General features: G+C 36.6%; 1 protein-coding gene across 1 annotated transcript in view; it reads right to left on the bottom strand.

Annotated features, from left to right (window-relative positions):
- Positions 1-23565, bottom strand: part of LOC124087158 (mucin-19-like) — a 100315-nt gene that overhangs the window by 31148 nt on the left and 45602 nt on the right. The window contains exons 58-76 of the mRNA XM_058576334.1: positions 22104-22199; positions 21832-21930; positions 21561-21626; positions 20709-20795; positions 19449-19523; positions 19033-19131; positions 16680-16775; positions 16410-16508; positions 16146-16211; positions 15435-15521; positions 12825-12899; positions 12389-12487; positions 12092-12163; positions 9712-9807; positions 9455-9553; positions 9191-9256; positions 8147-8233; positions 6018-6080; positions 189-1160 (exon numbers count right to left, since the gene is read on the bottom strand). Of these exons, the coding sequence (XP_058432317.1) occupies positions 189-1160; positions 6018-6080; positions 8147-8233; positions 9191-9256; positions 9455-9553; positions 9712-9807; positions 12092-12163; positions 12389-12487; positions 12825-12899; positions 15435-15521; positions 16146-16211; positions 16410-16508; positions 16680-16775; positions 19033-19131; positions 19449-19523; positions 20709-20795; positions 21561-21626; positions 21832-21930; positions 22104-22199 (2499 nt within the window). The remainder of the gene's footprint in view (positions 1-188; positions 1161-6017; positions 6081-8146; positions 8234-9190; positions 9257-9454; positions 9554-9711; positions 9808-12091; positions 12164-12388; positions 12488-12824; positions 12900-15434; positions 15522-16145; positions 16212-16409; positions 16509-16679; positions 16776-19032; positions 19132-19448; positions 19524-20708; positions 20796-21560; positions 21627-21831; positions 21931-22103; positions 22200-23565) is intronic.

The raw sequence follows: 23565 nt of genomic DNA, 5'->3' as shown, positions 1-23565 counted from the left end.
GTACTGAATGCAGAAAAAACAATAAAATAAAATAAAATAAAATCATAATGTTCTGAAAAGCTCCTATAAATATTCATCAATTTCAGTTCTCAATACCTTTTTAAATTGTGGTCCATATTTATACAGATTCAAGTACTGGGACTCTGACCAAATACTAAGTTATCCAATCTAATCAAACAAAGCCTTACTTTCTGGTTCTCTTGTAGTTCTTCCTGCCTCATAGGTGGTACCAGCTGATGATGCAGTTGTCCCTGTTCCTTCAGATGATGCACCAGTTAGCTCTGTCACTCCGGGTGACAGTGTGATCCTTTCAGTAACTCCAGCAGATGGTGAAATTGTCCCTGATGGACCAGATGTCTCTGTAACTCCAACAGACTGTACTGTTTGCCTAGATGCTGTGACTGATGGGCTACTTCTGACTGATCCTCTAGATGAGGGTCCAGTTGTCTCAGATCCTGTAAATGAAGGTCTGGTTGTTTCTGACCCTATAGTAGATGGTTCAGTTGTCTCTAATGGTCCACTTGTTCCGGATCCTGTAGCAGACAATCCTCTTGTCCCAGTCACCCCAAGTGATTGTCCAGTTGTTGGTGTCACTTTAACTGATGTTTCAGTTGTCTCTGTTACTCCTGATGATGATGCAGTTGTCTCTGTTACTCCAGTTCTTGTCACTCCAGATGACTGTCCAGATGTTCTTGTATGTCCAACTGATGATCCAGTTGTACCAGATTCTTCAACTAATGGTCTTGTTGTACCTGAGTCACCAGCTGATGATCTAGTTGTCACTCTTACTCCAGATGATTTTCCAGAACTCACTTCAACTGCAGTTGTTCCTGTCACTCCAGTTGATAGTATAGTTGTTTCTGATCCTGTAGTGGATGGCCCAGATGTTTCTGATTCTCTGACTGATGATTCAGTTTTCCTTGTCACTTCTGATGATAATCCAGAAGTCCCAGTCACTCTAGCTGATGATACTGTTGTTCCTGTAACTCCAGATGATTGTGAAGAACTCTCTGTCACTTTAGGCGATGGTCTTACTGTCTCTAATTCTGTAACAGATGGTTGAGTTGTCCCTGTCTCTCCAGCTGATGGTAGAGTTGTCTCAGTCACACCTGATGATTGTCCAGAGGTTCCTGTCACTCCAGCTGATGTTCCAATGATCTCTGTAAACAAGTAGTAAAAGTAATATGATGTCAACAGTTGGTTTGGTCTTTGGTTAATCGTAGTAAGGATTCATGTTGCTTTCTTTCTCCACTATTTCTTTCATACCTCATCTCCATAGCCACTGAGACCTCCTCTCATACTTTTCATTTTGCTACACTTAACATGTTCCTGTTTGGTTATTCCTTTAAGAATTAAATATTCAATATCTAATGTATATCAAAGAAATTCTCAGAGACTTAGAAATATGCCTTCATTTTATCATCAGCACAATCCTGAGAGATATGCAAAATTCCTTGTACTGAAATACCAAAATTTATTTCCTAATTTCACTCAAGTACCAGTTCAGTATTCCTCCAAGTTCTGACTGTAGTCTCCATTCAACAATGTTGTCTTTTACACACACATGCATATATAATGTGTACACTGTAAAACACATATGCATATGTACATATACCCCTTCTTTTCATAAGGCTACAAATTATATGCATGACCGTTGCTTGCTTTTTGTCACTTAATAAATTTTAGAAATAGAGCATCATGTAGATTTCTTTCTTACTTTTTTATTAGGATGACCTAATACAACTTTATAACATTTTATTCAGTGTGTTGTCTTTGATTGGAAGTGTTGTCTCTAATCTTTTAAAAAACAATGCTAATATGTATAGCTGGTCTATGTGTCATTTTGTACTTTGGTTGTACAACTTCACCATAGAGCCCTGGAAGTGCGATTTCTGAGTCAAAGTGTAAATTAATCTGTAATTCTTTTAGATTTTGCCAATCGGCCCTCCTTGGGGTTATAACATTTTGTGCTCCCACCTTCATCATACAGAGCACCACCTGTTTCATTCTAGACCTGTCAACAGGGCTATTGTCAAACTTTTGGATTTCTGCCAATCTAAAAAGTAAGAAATGATTTCTCAGTGTAGTTTAAATTTGCACTTTGTATTTATGTAAAGTTGATCATCTATTTCAAATTTCGTGGTTATAATTGCTATCTAATCCAGCTTCTTCATAACTTCAAAAAATGTTGAACAGTAAATGATAGTATCTATCCTTACTCTATGTCTACTATCAGTAGAATGGGTATAGTAATTCCGTTCATTCCAATGTTCTTAAGTGGGTATTTTTTATGCAAATAGTTTCTGAATGTTTTCCAAGTGCCATTTTAGCTTCTGTTTAGATTTTTTCATTTCTCTTAGGTGTATTAATATGAACTACATTAATGAATTTCCTAATTTTAAAAAATCTTCACTAATATTATTAGAAATTACTATTAAACATTATTTTCCTCCTGTTTGCTCATTTTTTCTTGTTTATCTAGTTATTCATTCACTGATGTGTCAATATTACTTTTGTTCTAGCGCTAGAGCTACAGTGAAAAATAGTCAGTGCTATAATCTTTTTGTTAAAAGTTTTTGAAACATCTTTTGTTTAACACTCATCCTCCAGTGAATTTATTAGGAGGGCCTCATGGGTACACAATTCTCCAAATTCCTTCATGTTTTAAATTATGTTTCTATTGATAATCACAGTGTGTTTTGTATTGAGACATAATGTTTGCACATCTTCATGAAGTGTACAATGGTAGTTTATATACAATGTGTAATAATCACATCAGGGTACTCCAAATTTCCATCTCTTCAAACATTAATCACTTATGTACTAGGAATTTATATTCTTTTTTCATTCATTTTATATCATGAATTGTTCTAACCTATAGCTCTCTCAGTATGCTAAAGAACCAGAAGTGATTCCTCACTCTGTTTCAGGGACCCTTATTGAGTTTCTTTCCCACCTCTCTCCCAATGCCCTTCCCAATCTTTAGTGGCCACTACTTCGTTCAATTATTTTTATTAGGTTGACCTATTAGTTTCCACAAATTGGAGAATGAATATGTAGTATTTCTTTCCATGCCTAGTTTATTCTACCTTACATAGTGAACCCCAGTTACATCCATGTTGCTGCAAATCACAGGATTTCATTCTTGCTGTGGCTGAATAGAATTCCATTTTTGTGTGTGTGTGGTGGCACCTTTTCTTTATCCATTCATCTACTGATGGGCATCTGGGTTTATTTCATATTTAACTATTGTGAATTATGCTACAATAATCATGGGAGTGCAAATATCTTTTAGGTACAATGATTTCATCTCCTTTAAGTATATAGCAAATAATGAAACTGATGAATCATAAAGTAATTCTATTTCTAGTTTTTGAGGACTCCCATACTCTTTTCCATGAAGGTTGAACTAATTTACATTCCCACCAACAGTGTGAAATAGTCCCCCCATTTTTCCATATCCTTGCCAGAATTTGGTGTTTTTGTTTGTTTGTTGTTGATAGTCACCAAATTGTGTTTAAGGGAATACTAACATCCTTGGCCCACATTTTCTTTCCTCCAGTATTGTACAGATGCCATTCTTCTTTTGACAGATCTGATACTAATCTGATTTTACTTCTTTGTTAATGAAGCTCCTTTTGCCTTGAGGTACAGATAGCTTATTTCTTTATCTTTTGAGTTACAGAAGTGATAAAGTTACTATTTAGGATCAACTCATCCAGAAGCAGGGAAGTGACCTTCAAATATGTAGAGGTAGTTGTTTTTTTATTTCTGAAATTTTTTCCTAATTTGCAAGTTTGAACATTATATTTAATTGATGTTTTCTCTAGAAATGCAATAATACATATGTTGGATTTTTTGTCTATTGTAATTTCCTTCTATAGTCCACTTTATCTTTGCTTAAAGTACAGTATCTAACATTTTGGAGGTAGGTGGCCTCTTTTCAATTCTACCCTCTAAGCCTCTTGCTGCACTTTTTGCTTTATTTATTCTTTGTTGGGCAGCTTGAGAGTTGGTCTTTACTTTTGACATAGATTTTATATTTCCTTCAATTTCTCTCCTCAGTTTTCAATTCCCATTTAACTTATTCCTGTTTTTATCTACTTTTACTCCAAATTCTCTAATTTATATTTTTGATATCTCTTGTCTGCATTTCCTTTGTTATTTTAAATTCATGTTAATGTTATATTCTAGTATTCTTGTGTTTCATGACTACATATTTAGAATTTGTCTAAGTTTTCAAATGAATTTCAACAATAGCAAAGATATAGCTATTGATCAACAGCATAAATATTAGAATTTTTTTTCTTCTTTTCTTTTTCACACTGGTTTTTCCTGGTCCTGCAATAGCTAAAGTTCTATGCAGTGAGTGGCAGTGGGCCCTTTGTAGGCTCCCCATATTTCTCAGATCAGGGGCTTCCTCTTATGCTCTTAGAGTGAGGTGAAGCTTCTTTTATAACTGGTACCTTTTCTTTGTAGTATTCATTATTATCCTATTTTATTACAACCCTTGTCTTTACAGCCTTCATTTTTTTTCCTTTGACACCAAAAATTCTTCTATCTTGCAAAACACCTCCCTCTCCTCTATAAGTGGTTGGTGCCTTCCAAAGACCTTTAGTTCTCATTCCATGCACTCTCCAGTACTTTTTCAGCTACACATTCATGAGTGCTCTGACCTGCCAAGTTTTGGGTCTTTTCTTGGTATTTTCCACTCAAGATGGGACCTTTCCTTCTGGAGCCAAATCCTAGCTGTATGTTCTATAGCCTTATGACTCTCTACAATTCCCTCTCTTCTGAAAGATCCTTGCCTGAATCTTAACTCCACTCTGAGCTACAGTTCTATCTTTCCTAGCCTTTGGAATCCTACTTTTCTCTGTCCACTCTAAACCCTCCAGGTGGCTACTCTATGTTGATCTTTAGGGTTTTGTAGGAAGACAGTATCTGTACATTCTAAATTATTCAGCCACCATTTTCCTGCTTTTTTTAAAACAACATTTTTTTCTGTTTCTTTGTGCTTAAACAAAGTTCTGTGAGTATCTGTACAAATTAAGGATCAAATTGATACAATGCAATTTAGTTACTCATGGTATTTGAGGGAATTTTTGTGTATTTGAATATTTAATGAGCTTATCAAATAATTACAACAGAGATATAATATTTAAGAGCTTGGATCAAGAAAACTTCTCCACAGATACAGCTGTGAACCCTTTACCCTACTGCATCATTCCCACAGGTGAATATAGTATGTTCATCAAATTGTGCTGCGAAGTCCTCTTACTTAAAAGCTATTATTAGTTGCACTGAAAACATGAATGTAAAGGGCTATATCAGCTTGGCTCTACAAGAGTGTTTTTTTCTATCCCTTAGCAGGCTGTGATAGCACTTCCTGTTTTATGCTTACCCAATAATAAGCCCGTTTTTTATTCTCTTCTTTGTGGAGAGAGTTTCTGGGTTTGGAGATTTTTTTTAAAAAATTCTAATCCCCAACAACTAATATCTTGTCAGTCCCTTATTCCACAGAAATTGACTATATCCCTAAAATTTTACCCGGCTTTCTTGGGTTGTGAGGTTTTATTCAAAGTTAAGGCATTTTGGCTCATATTACACAAAGCATAATAAGTACTTTTCAAAATAAAATTATTCTATTGTTTAAACCCCAACTAATCAGCTCCCTTATTAGAACTGATCTCAATTGCTATTTCAACACTTGTCATCAAATGATTCCTAGACTTTGAGTATCTTCTTCTTTGCCTGGTTTCTGTCTTTGGTATATTATAAATATACCTACTCAGAAATAAAGTTCTGTGAGATTTAGTGACTTCGTCTATTCCTCTCCTATCTTCTCTGGAGCACCTAGTACCTACACAACAAATATTTCTTGATGTATTTCTGATATTCTACAGTTTGACATTGTACAAATTACAATGACTAAACTCCCCAGAAATTTGTCTTGGACAAAATATTAAGAAACTACATTTCCTCTGTCTGAATTTATGCTGATATTGCTCTTTGCCTACCTGATGTTCCAGAAGCGTTTTCACCAGCAGTAGTGGAGATTATATTTTTTCCTCCTGTTGTTACTATTAGAAAAAAAAATGGTACTTAGAAAAGTCCACATGGGCTTCCCAGAATTAGCAAATAAAAGTACAGACCACCCAGTTAAAAGCAAACCCCAGATAAACAAACCACCATGTTCAAAATATTGCATGGAACATATTTATGTTGAAAAATTATTCCTTACTTAGGTGAAATTCAAATTTAACTGATATCCAGTTTTGTTTTGTTTTAACACTGGGAATCAAAACTAGGGCATCCAGCATGCTAAGCACATAATTTACTACTGAACCACATGTTCACCCTATATTTTTTTCTGCCAACCCTAATCTATATAGATGTTTTTGATAAATTGTTCTTGGAAGAAATTTCAGATGTTTTCATTCTAAGGGGGACTCCAGGATTTAACTCTCTATGATCATCTATTCTAAATTATAGACATGTTTAAATTTGCTTCCATATATGAGAAGTTGGGGTCCCAACTAAACTCACAATATACTGTGACTAAAGTGACAAGAGGACCTAGGTGTGCCCTGCTGAGTTCCAAGGTGAGCTAGAGCTAGATGCTCTAGCAGTGAGGCCACTGCAGGTTCCAGTGGCATTTCCAAAAGACTCGTGTATGACACCCGATAATAACACTGTTGGAACAACACACACATTATTGAGATAACTCAGCACTGTAGCGTATGTGAAGAGGAGATGTGGAGGAATCAGAAAAATAGAAAATTTCTTAATAATGCTAGTCACTTATATACCATTCTACATCTTTTATTGGATCTCATTTGATAATAAATATCAAGTGAAATCAGCAATACTTTCTGTTGAAAGTATCTTTTTCTGCAAAAGCTATGGCCTCTGAGTGGCATCCACTACTCCCCTGAGTTGCCTGCAGGTAGCCTTCTCTTCATTACTTGAGGCTCTCTGGATGTTTTAATAACTAATGCTCCAGTGCTCTCTTTCAAAGTGAAAAATGAATGTATCATGCTCTTCGATTAAGGGGAATAAATTATACTATTTTCTGCTTTCAAAGTATCTTAACACATATTTGTTTAAAATTTGTCATTTCAGGTTCAGTCTTTATAAATGCTGATCTTAAGAATCCTGTATGATTCTTAGAATCCCTGAGTATTTATTTACTTTTGTTCATTAATAGGATTGTTTATCATCTACGTGTGTAATATTCACATACTTGAAGCTAGGCTAACCCAGCTAAGAGTAAAACAACATTCAAACCAAACTACATGTACAAGACCAATGGTGAGGCTTAAAAAATTATGTATGATTGGGAGCTTCTTCCAGGGGACAGATTTGATGGATCTGTGAAGGACTCTTCAACAGTTATATTTAAAAATTCTCTTACTTCTCCTTTGCAGCTAGGATTGAAAACCAAAACCCCATGTTACACTCACACCCTCAGAAGTTAAAGGACAGAAGTTCTGGAACCAGTCTAGTTGTCCAGTAACAGATGAATAGATAGCTGAATAAAACTTCATTCAGATTACATTTTCTCTATCAAGAAGAATGAAATGTCATATTCAGGGAAATGAATGGATCTTGAGAGCATTAGTCAAGTGAAATAAGACTCAGAAATTCAAGGGTTTTATGTTTTCTCTCATATGTGAAAGCTAGAGAGGAAAAAGGAGGGGGAAAGGTTGTGAAGTCAAAAAGGAGACCAGTCGAGTAGAGGGGAGGGGGGAGGGGGGAGAGAAGAGGAGGGGATGGGAAGAAATGGGGGAGTGAAATTAACCAAATTATATTATGTGCATGTACAAGTATGTCATAATTTATCCCACTATCGTGTATAATTACAATGAAATAACAATTAATTGGAAAAAAGAGGCTTAAAGGGATTGCCGAAATCATTATAGCCATAAATATACTCAGAGGGCTACTATGAATTATACATGATTATAGAATACACCTTCTAATCAAGCTTTCCCATTACTATCTATAAATAGTCAGGAATGGATTCTCCTACTCTAATCTTAAACTAGTCCAACATTTCTTTACCATGTTCCAAATAAAGGGAAAGAGGATAGACAAAATATTCCATTTGTCCTCTCACACTCATGGATTCCTCCCTCTACTTTACCTGATTTGCTGCTAGCAGTTGTTGTGACTGGTCCAACTGAGGTCCCATGGCCAGAAGTAATGGAGCCTGTAGATACTCTTGTTGTCCCTAATAACAAGAATAGGTTTGGAAGGTATATTGAACATGCCTATTACTCTTGAGATTTCCAAACAAAGAAAGTGAAGGACACTATCCTTCCAACTTTCCTTAGGCCAACAATATAATTTTTTTTCTTCTTTTTGGTATCAGGAATGGAATCCAAGGGCACTCAAGCACTGAGTCACATCCCTAGCCCTTTTTATTTTTTATTTGGAGACAGGGTCTCACTAGGTTGCTTATAGCCTCCCTAAATAGCTAAGGCTGGCTTTGAACCTGCCTCAGCTTCCTGAGCTGCTGGGATTACAGGTGTGCACCATCAGGCCTGGCTTCTAATTGGATTTTGAGTCTGATATTTTAAACCAGCATGTTCTGGTTTAAACGGGCTCCAGTGCCCATTTCTCCAGGGGTACTGTCAGGGGTTGCTTCGGATGATACCCTAGCTATACCTGATATTTATCAGGGATAAAAAGCTATCAGACTAAGAAAATATAAAGCCAGAATGTTCTTTTGAAAATGTCCTGACTTCCATTTGTCATTTTACTTTTAAAAAAAAGTGGATGTACCTATGCTTTAAACTTCACTGACATGTTTAATCAGGGAACTATGTAGACTGATGCCATTTTTTTAATAAAATGCAATAATCATGTACCATACCCTTATGATCCAATTCACATATTTCCCCTACTTTATTTTGTCTTGATGATTGTTTATTAATTTTTTAAAACATTAATTTCTCTTTTTTCAAAATGAAATTGAGGGTGAAAATGTATATTGCCTTGTTCTTGTCCTGAATTCTACAGAGCAGGAAAGAAAATAATGGGTATATACAAATGTTTGTTTGGCATATTACTGATTCTTTGAATATTTGGCATCATATAACAAGGTTTAGTTTCCCCAGAAAACCCTGTCTTATTAGCAAACAGCTCTCATATCTACTGCCTGGATTTCACTTGCTTACGCTTGTACCTGTCCTTCCAGATGTGTTTTCACCAGCAGAGACAGTTGTGGCTGCATCAGTTCCTCCTCTCGTTGCTAAAAAGAAGAATGGTGCTTCAGACATATGGATAGTTATGAAGAAAACATTCCTTCAGGACATTTTGTGGTTTAATTCATGTCATTAGGTCCTACAACATTGTATTACCATTCCTTAATCTCACTCATTATTATGCCCTGAAGCTGCTGAAGTTGGTATTGGACCCTAGCACAACCCGTAAGGAGGCTCTGTCTTACCTGTGGGGCTTCCAGCACTGGTGGCCCCTGTGCCTGTTGGTCCAGGTGTGCTGCCTCTGACTGCTTCTGAGGTTGCTCCCAGGGACAGTCCTATTGTACCTGACAAACACAGTAGCAGTGCTTGCAACATATGCTAGTTCCTCTGAAGGAGGAGATTGCTTCCAATCAAGACAAAATTTCAATCTTGTGCATTCTCTAAGCCTACTGTTTTGATATTTGTACACAATAATCAGGACTCAGTGCACATCCTGACTTACCTGAACTTCCTGGGCTCGTTGCTCCAGTGCTGGATTCTCTGGATGTGCTGCCCTCCTCTTTGCTAGGTGTTGGTGCAGTAGGGCCTCCTGTTCCAACTGATAAAAAATTAACCTTTTTTTTTTTCAAATTGCCCTGGAAAAATCAACTTATTTAACTTTACAAAAGCCCTCTGAGATGGGTAATATTATTCTTCCCATTTATCAGACAAGGTTTAATGATTTCTCCAGCTCCATGCAATGGTTGACAGCAATCCTGGCGCCAAACTCAGTCTAGTGCCAGAATATATTCTCTGCTTCTCAAATAACCTGTGACAAAAATGGATTTGTAAAATTTCCAGTCTGTCCTAGTACATGCTTTGAAAAATGCCATTAAATTGAGTTATAAAATTTTCAAAAATACGACCATATAAAACACAAACCTTTATTCAATGGACATAAGATCACTGTGCCAAATTGTTGTTTATAAATGCTTGATCTCTGTTTCACTTCTTTCACAAAGGGTACCAAGGATTGAACCAGCAGCACTTTGCCACTGAGCAACATCTTAAGTCTCTTATTTTGAGACAAGGGCTTACTAAATTGCTGAAGACCTCGATAAAATGCTGAGACTAACTTGTAATCCTCCTTCCTCAGCCTCCTGAGGCTGGGATTACAAGCATGTGCCACCATGCCTGGCTATTCTATTTCACTTTGATGATTGCAAATCAAAAGACAGCTGATTTACTTATCTCCCAAGTACTTCTGATTTGGTAATCAATTCATACTAGATTATCACCCTAACATTTGTATCAGTTTAATGGTCTAATTAAAATTAAGCAGTTTCTTAATTTTGCTGCTTCATGTAGATTTTATCTTTCCATATGGTAATTTTAATGTAAACAATCTTATTCCAAAAAATATGTTGTAAATGTTAAATTTAGAAAATTGCTAGGTTTGAAGGTGTATCTCAGTGGTAGATATGTGCTTAACATGAGCACATATTAGCACAAACATAACATGAGCATTCAATCCCCAGAATTTAAAAAAAAAAAAATCAATCAGTCCATGGAATACTTAATAAATGTATGAAGAGAAGTTGATGCTTATATTAAAGAAATGGCTTTAATGGTATATAAAGGAATCTCTACCTATATTAAGCAATCAAACTACAGAAAACTTTTAAGTAGAGACAGGATGACTGTTATGGGGTTTTTGTGTTTGTTGTTATTGTTGTTGTTCTGGCATGGTATTAACTAAAGTATAATGGAGGGAAGTTGGGAAAGAGAAGAAATAGTGCTCATTAAAGTAGAGAATCACTTCTGTACTAATTGCCTAAAAATTTTGTTAGCACACTAACTGCTGGGCTTCACTCCACCAACTTCCACCACTAGGAAGGTGGGTCTAAAAATGTGTAGTTCTAACAAGTTCCCAGGAAATGCAGATGCTGCATGACTGTAACAATATTAGTGAGCTAAGAAGAGGACTATAGAGAATGGGTAGAAAATGAAAACACTTGAACCAAAGCCAAACCAAAGGAGATGAGTTTGAGAAGACAGTTCAGAGGTCATTAAAATTAATGTTTGCTGAAGTGGCAGATTTGAACTAAGGTATGTTTGTTTTCAATCCAATTATCTATGCTTAAGAATGTCAATAATATTTTTTTCATAAACTAACAATAGTTAAAATTTAGTCAATGATGGATGCATTTGGAGAACATCATGTTAAGCAAAATAATCTAGACTCAAAAAGATGAGTTCATATGTTTTCTCTTATATGTACAAGCTACAGCAGGGGAAAGAAAAAAAAAAAGGATGTCATGAAAGTACAAGTGTAGAGGAAGGAGACAAGCAGAAGAAAGGGAAACTGACCAAATTAGTTTATATGCATGTAAGACTGTGCCACAATAAAATGCAACACTGTATAATATTAACCAGTAAGTTTTTAAAAATAAAATAGAAAAAGATGTAGTCAATCATGTGTAAGGACAAGCATAATCACCTTGACTTTTGTTGGACATGAGTTCTTATACACCCATCACTACTACAAAAGCCAGAGATTGCCCGTGAGGTTTAGGAGTTGGAGTTCTACTCCTGCTTTTTCCAGTGTGGAGACTTTAATATAAATTCCTCATCTTGTGGGAATGATACATAATCGCCACAGTATTAATGTTGACTAAATTACAACATACATATTTGAACATGATTTAGAAATGTTAGTGTGCCAGATTAATATATTAATTAAAATATTATTTATCTTGAATTTTTTTTCAAACTCATCCAGTTGGCTTAGATAATTGACATTCTATTCTCTCAGGGTAAATGTACTGCAGAGCTGAAACAGAAGATTGCTTGTGGAAATATTCTGAGGAAGAGAGAAACTTTGACTCCTTGCTTTGCCTTACCATCTCGGAAGACTGCCTCACTTGTATTCCCATTGTTAGTGGTAGTCCCACCTGGTGACACTCCAGCTGTCTCTGATAAAGGTTAAAAAAAGAAAAGGGGAGCCAGTAAAAACCATGCATGTATACTACCAATTATGAAGGCAATGGGAGCATATAATTATAACGAGATTCATTAAGAAAGTAACTTGTAAGAAGGCTAAAGATTTGACATTTTAATTACATACAAGGAATAAGCAGCATTGCCTGAAAGAATACTGCTCCGCTAGAGCAGTATTCTTGGCTCTGAACTGGGATTACCTGCTGTGTCCCCAGGACTGGTGAAGCTAGGGCTCCGTTGGGCTGTGGTGCCTGCACTTCCAGCTGTGGAGGTGATGGGAACTGAAGTTCCAGTAGAGCCTGAGAAAAACCAAAGGAACTTCTCACCTAAAGTGTACCTGGACTTTATTATCAATGAGTAATCTAACTGTCCAATCACTCCTGCTATAGGGAATAGAATAGAGGAATTCATGACTTTCTGCCCAGACTTCACTAACATTTGTTCTAATATTATTTTCTTAAAGATCTTGGTTTAGTCATTAGATAATTGCTCTACAAATACATCTTTCTTCACCTTGTGCCACAGCAGGTCTTCATACATTTGTATCAACCACTCTGCTTTAAAATAAGAGCAGTTCTGATAAATGGCTCACCCTCTGACAGAAGCTGGGACCCCTGAACATCACCCTATACTCACCTGAGTGCCCTTCAGGTGATGTCACTTCACTGCTGGGGGCTCTGGTTGTTTTATCCACTGATGGTCCAGTAGTACCTTTCAAAGGAAATGGTAAATATATGTTATGATCTGTGGTTAAGTGGAATAAGTCAGCCATTCTCTGTTTTAAAAATATCTTGAGGTTGGGGATGTGGCTCAAGTGGTAATGCGCTCGCCTGGCATGTGCGGGGCGCTGGGTTGGATCCTTAGCACCACATAAAATAAAGATGTTGTGTCCACAGAAAACTGAAAAATATTAAAAAATTCTCTCTCACAAACAAAAAAACCCCACTATGTTCCAAATGCTTACTCTCTTGTTTCACTTCTTATCACATCACAGACCATTAATAAACAGTCTGGGAGCCACACATCTGGGCACCAAACTCTATTTCAAACACCTTATTTACTTTTTGATAGCAAAAGATGATCACTGAATGAGATGTCCTTATTACCCAAGTTATTTTGAGTCAGATTTTCTGAATATAAACAAAATGGTCAACACTTTAAATTTCAATAAGTTTACGGACCCAATGGGAATTACTAAGTTTCTTTATGTTCCTGCTATGTGTAAACTATATGATTTAGCCTAGTAATTTCAATGTAAACAGCAGCTTATTCAAAACAATATGTGTCACGTATTTTAAATAAAAATAGCTTATCAAAAATATTGTAGAAGAAACACAATCATGCAATAGATTCATTAATAAATTCAGAAGAAGTCCTACGCACACCTGAAACAAATGTCTCATAATGCTATATAAAGTTTTGATCTATCTAAGACACTAATTTAAAAAATAACTAAGTAAATAGGAGAAATATCAGTAGAGTAAAGTGAAGGGAACAGGGCAGGGATGGTAGGAAGGGAAAGTAAGGGGAAGCACTGGAGACTGAATTAGAACAAATTATATTCCATGCTTTTATAATTATGTCAAAGTAAATTCTTTTTATTTGTTCTTAGTTACATATGACAGTAGAATGTATTTTGACATATTATACATATATGGAGTATAACTTCCCATTCTTCTGATTGTTGTGGAATTACATTGGTTATGTATTCATACATGCATGTAAGACGTAACATCTGATTCATTCTATTAGCTTTCCTATTTCTAATCCCCCTTCCTTCTCTTTATTCCGCTTTGTCTAATCCAAAGTACTTATATTGTCATATATAACTCAAAAAGATGTCCAAAATTAAAAATTTTAAATTAAAAAAACAATCATCAGTATTTAATGACTTTAAATAGTACAGACACAGGATAAGAGTTGAGCTTTGGGGAAGTCATTCTGACATGACATTGTTGAAATGTAAACTGAGAAGGTGGTTGAAAAAGAGTGGGAATTGTGGAGAAGTGCTTTTCCACCTTGAGAATCAATTCCCTAAAAAGCTTACTAACATAGTCTGCTGGGCTCCACCCCAGCACTTGCTGATGACAGTCAGGTGGACCCAGAAATGTGCCCTGCTAACAAGATCTCACAGGATTTCGATGCTGCTGGTCCAGGAACCACATTGTGAGCATCATGGTGTTAGAGGAGGAAGATAACTAAGGCAGAGGAATGCAGGGACTGGGGGAAAAGGTTTAACAGCTGAATGCAAGAGGACACTTCAGAGGTCTTTAAAATTTGTAACTGATGGTATCTGGGACAGTTGTAAATTTTTAGTCATGCTTATTTCCAGTGTAAATCATCTGTATTTAATATTATCAATGATATTGTATTCCTGGTCCTAACACTGACTGAATTTAATGAATAATGCACAAGCACAAGCTTATTCTCTTGGGTTTTTGTTGGATGAGCTCTTATGCAGAGGTTATAGAACTGAGGGGCTAGCCAATGCAAAATGAGGCTTTTCAGTACAGGTTCTAAACCAGAATTTCCAGCTTGGAAATTTTTATTATTTTCTTATCTCATGGGAATAATGACATATAATGGTGTAAAGGTTGACTATATTACAAACAATACACTTGAGCATAAGTCAGACAATTTAATGGGCCATAGAACAAGGTCATTAATGTTTTATATAACTGCAAATACTAACTGTAAAATATTTCCCAAAGTCATAGATAAATTGCCCAATTAAGAATTATTCCTGTCAATTCTAAGGCTCTACTCAAAGGAGAGATTGCTCAGGCAAAACATCATTGGTTGTATAAATATCAGATTTTTCCTTATATCTTTGTTTCACCTGCTCAGAAGCTCTGTCACTTGTACATCCCCTACGGGGTCTTAAATTTATATCTGGTAGCACTCTGCCTATCCTTGATGAAGGTTGGACTATACCCTCTAACTACCTGATTTGCTGCTAGCATAAGTTGTGACTATTCTAGCTGAGTGCCCATGGCTAGTACTAGTGGGGCCTTCAGAAACTCCTATGGTTTATAGAGCCAAGACCAGTATATGGGGTTTGGAGAATACATATTATTCCTGCAAACCCTATGAGTCATTGAGAGTCTCCAGATTTAGAAAATGAAGAAAATGATCCTCATAAATTTTCTTGCTCCACCAATGAAATCCAAGTTAGGGCCTGATTTTACAAAAGGAGGGCATGGATCATAAATGCATATGCATCAAAACCAATAGAGTGGACCTTACCTGAACCAGTGGATGCAGTCTCTGCCTCTCCAGGTGTGCTGCCACTTTGAGCTTCAGGGGTTACTCCAGATGATGCTCCAGGGGTGCCTGAGATTTATCAGGGAAAAAAATAAGTCAGCTTAAGAAACCTAAAGGAGGGACTTCTTATCAACAATGATCTGGAATATATTTTAAAATAACAGATGGATTTACCCTATAAAATTCACTGGCATCAGATATTCTTTCTCAGGGTAAATCAATTAATTCTGAGAATGTACTCTTTGAATTAAGTTATTATTGTTAAAAATAGTGTAATCATGTCAATAAATCATGATTAAAGCTTGATATCCTTTTCCTTGTACACTAGATCTTATGATCCAATTTGCATCTTTTCCCCTCTTGATTGCTATCTTACTTATTGTCTTCATTGCTATCTTACTGTGCTCTTAAACGTATTACTTATTGCAACTAGATGGTTGTTAATTTCTGTTTCCCACTTGGCACTGGGTGACATCAGTTAGATTTCCCTAATCTTTCACCATATTCCACAGTGACTCTAAGATGTATTAAGAACAAAACTCAGACTTGATATATTCATGATTTTCTGGAGAATTGGCTACACCTCAACCATAATGGTCAGATTCCCCAGGTAACACTGTCTCTGAATAGGTTTGGGGCAGAAAGCTCTCACATCTACTGCCTGGATTTCACCTGATTATGCTCCTTCAGTACCTGTGGTTCCAGATGTGATATCACCAGCAGAGACAGTGGTTGTTGCATCAGCTCCTCCTTTTGTTGCTAATGGAAAAAGAATGGTGCTTAGTCTACACAGAGAGCTAGGAAGAAAACACTCTTTGAAGGACACTGCATACTTTCAATTTTGTCATAATTTGCTATTCCTATTGTTACTTTTCTTATATCTCATTCTCACATTTGAGGATCTCATACAACTTGTATTTGACTCCACCACAAGCCCCTTGGAAGTGTGTCTCATACCTGTTGGGCTTCCAGTGCTGGTGGCCCCAGTGCCCGATTGTCCAGTTGTGTTGCCCCTGCCTGCTCCTGAGGTTGTTCCCAGAGACTCTCCTGTTGTACCTGACAAACACAGTAACAGTGCTTGCAATATATGCTTTCTCCTCTGAAGCAGGAGATAGGAAGATCCAGGCAAAATATAATATTTTTGTACATTTTTGTGGTTTACCCAACAACCTACATGCTTTGTTATTGTTTCCACTCCATAGACACTAAGCACACATCCTGACTTACCTGAAGTTCCTGGGCTTGTAGCTCCATTGCTGGGTTTGCTGGCTGTGGTGCCCTCCTCCCCAATAGGTGGTGTTGTACTAGGGCTTCTCGTGCCTCCTGATTTTTTAAAAAAGCATTTCATATTACCTTATGCATAAATCAAACTTTTAAATCTCATAAACATCCTCTCAAAGCAGCTACATTATTCTTCTCACTTATCAAAAATGGTTAAGTGATGTGCTCTTGTCACCCAGTTGGAAGCTACAATTTCAGACAGCCAAACTTCAATCACCTATCCCTAATTTCATGCTGTAACCAGTGCTGCTCAAAAGATCTCTGACAACAGGACAAGTTTTATTATTCTAATCTCTGCCAAAAGCATGGGTTTCATAGTGTTATAAAATGAATGCTAATATAAAATCTAAGTAAATAAGACCATATAATATACAAATTTTTATTCAACAATAACATACTATTATGTTAAAATTCTCTGTTTCCAAATGCTTGCTCTGTGTTTCACTTCTGATCACATCATGGGCTGTTAACAAACACAATAAGCCACACATTCATGGACCAATGTTGAGCAGCCTTGTTCAAATACTTTACTGTCTGATAATTGGGAAATATCTCTGAATGAGACAACCTTATTAACCAAGTAATTCTGAGTCAGACTTTTGGAATATAAACAAATGGTCAACACTTTAAATTTCAATAAATTTACTGATCCAGTGGGAAGTGCTAAGTTTCTTTTTTATTATTTTTATGCATAAGCTATATCATTTAAATCAGTAATTTCAAAAACTATAGCTTATGCAAAAGACTATTCATCATAAATTTTAAATCAAAACAATAGCTAACCAAAAATGAGTGTGTGAGAAACACAACAGGCCCATAGATTCTTGAATACATTTATAAGATCTAATATGCATACATGAGACAAAGGCCTCCTAATGCTACATAAATTTCTGAGTTATCTTAAAAGAAATCAGAACTATTTAAGTACTCTAAATAATTCAGACACAGGGTGAGAGGTGAGCTTTGGAAAAGCCATTCTGACATGACATTTATGGAGTGTAAACTGGGAATGAATTTGGGAAAGAGTGGGAACTGTGGAGATGTGTTTCTCTACCTTGAGCATCAATTCCCTAAACAAATTGAGTGGCTCCACCCACCCAGTAGACTTTCCAATTCTCTGCTGGTGGACCAGAAAATGTGCACTTTTAATAAAATCCCAAAGGATTCCAATGCTGCTGGTCCAGGAACCACACTGTGAGCACCATGGAGTTAGAGGAGGACAGTAAGAAAGGCAGAGGAATGCAGGGACTGTGTGTAAGAAAGGCAGAGGAATGCAGGGACTGTGTAAAAAGACTTACCATGTGAATAAAACACAGAAAATGGGCTACAAGGGAAGACACCTCAGAGGTCCTGAAGATTTGTAACTGATGGCATCAGAGAGAGTTTGAAATTGAATCATGTTTGATTTCAATCTAAATTATCTATGTCCAATATTGTCAATAGTATTGTATTCCTGGTCCTACACTGGCTAAATTTAATCAATGCACATCCACAAGCATATTCTGCTTGGTTTTTGTGGAAATGAGCTCTATTACACTGGTCACAACATTGAGAAGGCAGCTATTGCCCATCAGGTTCAGAGTTCATGTTCTAACCAGACTTTGTAAGCTTAGGAACTTTTATTTTCTTATCTCATGACAATAAACACCTATAACATGTTAAGCCTGACTATGTCAACAAAGAATATACTTGAAAGCAAATCAGATATTTTAAAGGACAAAAATGTGTATCATTAATGTTTCATATGCAAGTGCAAATACTTACATGATTTGTACAAAGTCATGGAATTGACTTGTGTAACTGGTAAAATGGCCTCTTTGTTTTAGACTGTTCTCAGAGTGGTGATTGCTATAGTTAAACGTGTTGACTGGAATATTGTGTTTAACTCATATCTTTGTTCCACCTGATTGGAAGCTGTGTCACTTAGACATTCCTATGGGTTCTTAAAGTTACAACTGGTGACTTGCTGGTTGTTCCTTAGGAAGCTTGAAAAAAATTGATACAACTGTACAAATGGCAAAAAACAAACAAACCTGCATGAGGCCTGCAACAATCAGTGGTAGCATGTACTTGTAAGATAATATGGTAAAAGGAAGCAACATGTTGAAAGTTTAATTATTTAGATTTTAATTATATATTAAAGCTAATGATATCAAAAGGCTAATAATACTAAATTTTAATTATATATGAGAAATATCACCTAAGTCAGGTATTTGATTTGGAAAAATATTGCCTGAGAAGCATGCCTGAAACCATTTTATTGGCTGAGGCCAATATACTTACTCTGAACTGGGCTTACCTGATGTACCACCAAGACTGGTAATGCTGGGGCTCAGTCCTCCTGTGGTGCCTGCACTTTCAGCTGTGGAGGCGATGGGAATTGAAGTTCCAGTAGTGCCTGAGCAGTACATCAAAGGAACTTCTCACCTACAGTCTACTTGGACTTTATTTCCAATGGGTAATCTAACTGTCCATTCACACCTTAGAGTTAAAATTTTAATAAATGCATCCAGTGACATAGTACCCAGAGTTGCTTTTGACTTTGGGATTTAATGTTTCCTTAAATGTTTCAAATTAGTTACTGCATTTTCTTTTTAAACAAAGACATCTTTCTTTGTATTGAGTTGAGTCAACTAGGTCTCCTTAGATTCATCTCAACTACTTTGATTCAAAACAGGACCAAAATCAGAACCACTGAAATCATTCTCTACTAACCTGAATGCCGTTCAGGTGATGTCAATTCATTGTTTGAGGCTCTGGTTGTTGTGTCAAGTGATGGTTCAGTGGTACCTTTCAAAGCAAAAAAAAATGAATAATATCAAGGTTTTTGATTAAGTAGATCATGCTGATATGTTTTTAAAATACACTTCACTTTTTCAATAAAAATTATCTTTTTCTGTTCCAATGATTCCAAATTAGATCATAAAACCTGTATGAGAGAATCCTTTAGTGAGATTAACTATACTGGCTTGCAATTAGGATACCTTATTATCTGACGTTTTTTTTCTCATACCCATGATTGAACTCAGGGGCACTAGACCTGTGAGCCACATCCCCACCTGATTGTGTATTTTATTTAGGGACAGGATCTCACTGAGTTGCTTGGTGCCTCACTTTTGTTAAGGCTGGCTTTGAATTCGCAATTCTCTTGCCTCAGCATCCCAAGCTGCTAGGATTACAGGCATGGACCACAGCACCAGCTATCTACATTTTTACTGTTCTCTTATTTGAGTAGTGATTCTGACTGAATGCTGAATATTAGAAGCAACTAAGGTTTTAAAATATATTTATATATGAATTTTTTTCCAAGGTTTCATGTTCAATGAGTCTGTGATGGACAATTTTCTCAACTCAAATATGACTTTTTAACCACCATAGCAATCTACGTCATTGCTACAGACTCACAGCATCAAAAGATCAAGATCAAGGATTCCACAAACATTATGGAGCATAGGCACTTACAGGGACAATTGTATGATACTATAGAAAGACCATCTAATCCAGCTGACACACCGTTACCTGAGAAATTCTTGGTGAATTGTTTTGGCCTCTCATGCTTCAATTCCTACTACCTCTTTCTACACTTTTCCACAAAGAACTGGGACACACTTACCCACTCCATCTTACTCTGATGAAAGAATAGACTACGCTCTCTACCTACCTGATTTGCTGCTAGATGAAACTGTAGCTATTCTAGCTTAGTGTCTGTGGCTAGTACTGGTGGGGCCTTGACAAACTCCTATGGTTCTTAGAGCCAAGACCAGTATATGAGTTTTGGAGAATACATATTATTCCTGCAAGCCCTACAAATAACTGAGAGTCTCCAGATTTAGAAAATGAAGAAAAATATCCACATAACTTTTCTTGGTCCAACAATATAATCCAACTTAGGGCCTGATTTTACAAGTCTGCATAGGCTACAGGAGGGCATGGGTCATAAATGCTTATGCAACAAACATGAACGGTGGACCTCACCTGAACTAGTGGCTCCAGTCCCTGCCTCTCCAGGTGTGCTGCCACTTTGAGCTTCAGGGGTTGCTCTAGATGATGCTCCAGGGGTGCCTGAGATTTATCAAGAACAAAAAAGAAATCAGGGGCTGGGATTGTGGCTCAGCGGTAGAGCACTCGCCTAGCACATGCAGGGCCCTGGGTTCGATCCTCAGCATCACATAGGATAAATAAGGAAAATAAAGATTGTGTCCAACTACAACTAAAAAATAAATATTAAAAAAAAGAAATCAGCTTAAGAAACCTAAAGGAGGGACGTCCTATCAACATGATCTGGAATATGCATTAAAATAACAGCTGGATTTACCCTATAAAATTCACTGGCATTTGACATTCTTTCTCAGGGTAAATATGGTAAATCAGGTAATTCTAATAATGTACTGTTTCAAGTAAGTTATTGCTGTTAAAAATAGGGTAATCATGTCAAAAAAACATGATTAAACTTTGATATGTTTTTTCTTATACACTAGAACTGTCTTATGATCCAGTTTGCATCATTCCCCTCTTGATTGCCATCTTACTATTCTCTTAAAGTTATTACTTATTGCACCTAGATGGTTGTTAATTTCTCTGTTTCCCACTTGGCACTGGGTGACATCAGTTAGATTTCCCTAATCTTTCCCCATATTCCACAGAGATTCTAAAATGTATTAAGAACAAATCTTAGACTTGATATATTCACGCTTTTCTGAAGAATTGCAACACCTCAACCATAATGTTCAGATTCCCCAGGTAACATTGTCTCTGAATAGGTTTGGGGCAAAAAGCTCTCATGTCTACTGACTGCCTGGATTTCACCTGCTTATGTTCCTTCAGTACCTGTGGTTCCAGATGTGTTCTCACCAGCAGAGACAGTGGTGGTTGCATCGGCTCCTCCTTTTGTTGCTAATGGGAAAAACAATGGTGCTTAGTCTATACAGAGCGCTAGGAAGAAAACACTCTTTGAAGGACAATGCATAGTTTTAATTTTGTCATCATTTCCTTCAATATTCTCCATGGTTACCTTCACTGTATCTCATTCTCACATTTGGAGATCTTACACAACTTGTATTTGACTCCACCACAAGCCCCTTGGAAGTGTGTCTCATACCTGTTGGGCTTCCAGTGCTGGTGGCCCCAGTGCTGGATTGTCCAGTTGAGTTGCCCCTGCCTGCTCCTGAGGTTGTTCTCAGCAACTCTCCTGTTGTACCTGACAAACACAGTAACAGTGCATGCAATGTATGCTAGCTCCTCTGAAGGAGGAGATGGAGAGATCAAGGCAAAATTTTGGTCTTTTTGTACATTTTCATGATTTACCCAACAATCTACATGCTTTGATATTTGTATGCATTTCATAGACACTAAGCACACATCCTGACTTACCTAAAGTTCCTGTGCTTGTAGCTCCAGTGCTGGGTTTGCTGGCTGTGCTGCCCTCCTCCCCAATAGGTGTTGGTGTAATTGGCCTTCTCGTGCCTCCTGATTTTTTTTAAAAAAGCATTTCATATTGCCTTATGCATAAAACAAACTGTTAAATTTCATAAACATCCTCTCAAAGCAGCTACATTATTCATCTCACTTATCAAAAATGGTTAAGCGATGTACTCTCATCATCCAGTTGGAAGCTAGAAAACAAGAGAGCCAAACTTCAATCACCTATTTCTAATTTTATTCTGTACCCAGTGTTTCTCAAAAGATTTCTGACAACAGGCCAAATTTTATTATTCTCATCTCTGCTAGAGGTATGGTTTTCAAAATGTTATAAAATAAATACTAATAAAAAATCTAAGTAAATAAGACCATATAGCATACTAATTTTTATTCAACAGTAAAATACTATTATGTTAAAATACTCTGTTTGCAAATGCTTGCTCTGTGTTTCACTTCTGATCACATCATGGGCTGTTAACAAACAATGAGCCACACATTCAAGGACCAATGTTGAGTAGCCCTGTTCAAATACCTTACTGTCTGATAATTGCAGAAGATATCTGAACAAGACAACCTTATTAACCAAGTAATTCTGTATCAAACTTTTGGAATATAAACAGAATGGTCAACACTTTATATTTCAATAAATTTACTGATCCAATGGGAATTGCCTAGTTTCATTTTTATCCTTTAATGCATAAACTATATCGTTTAAGTCAGTAATTTAAAAAACTACAGCTTATTCAAAAGACTATTCATCATAAATATTAAATCAAAACAATAGCTAACCAAAATTGAGAGAGAAACACAACCAGCTCATAGATTCTTAAATTCCTAAGACCTCCTATGCATACATGACACAAAGGCCTCCGAATGCTATATAAATTTTTTAATTATCTTAAAAGATATCAGATCTCTTTAAGAACTCTAAGTAATACAAACACAGGATGAGAGGTGAGCTTTAAAAAAGCCCTCTGACATGACATTTTTGGAGTGTAAACTGGCAGTGAAGTTGGGAAAGAGTGGGAACTGTGGAGATTTGTTTCTCTACCTTGAACATCAATTCCCTAAAAAAAAAAAAAAAATTGTGGATTCCACCCACCCAATAGAATTTCCAATTCTCTGCTGGTGGACCAGAAAATGTGCACTTTTAATAAAATCCCAAAGGATTCCAATGCTGCTGGTCCAGGAACCACACTGTGAGCACCATGGAGTTAGAGGAGGACAGTAAGAAAGGCAGAGGAATGCAGGGACTGCGTAAAAAGACTTACCATGTGAATAAAACACAGAAAATGGGCTACAAGGGAAGACACCTCAGAGGTCCTGAAAATTTGTAACTGATGGCATCAGAGAGAGTTTGAAATTGAGTCATGTTTGTTTTCAACCTTAATTATCTATGTCCAATATTGTCAAT

This window comes from Marmota monax, unplaced genomic scaffold (assembly GCF_021218885.2).
Source record: "Marmota monax isolate L192 unplaced genomic scaffold, Marmota_monax_Labrador192_F-V1.1 WCK01_AAM20220418_F8-fsc00012, whole genome shotgun sequence".
NCBI lineage: Eukaryota > Metazoa > Chordata > Mammalia > Rodentia > Sciuridae > Marmota > Marmota monax.
Note: the sequence above shows the minus strand (reverse complement) of the source record. Positions and strands in the feature narration are given on the sequence as shown.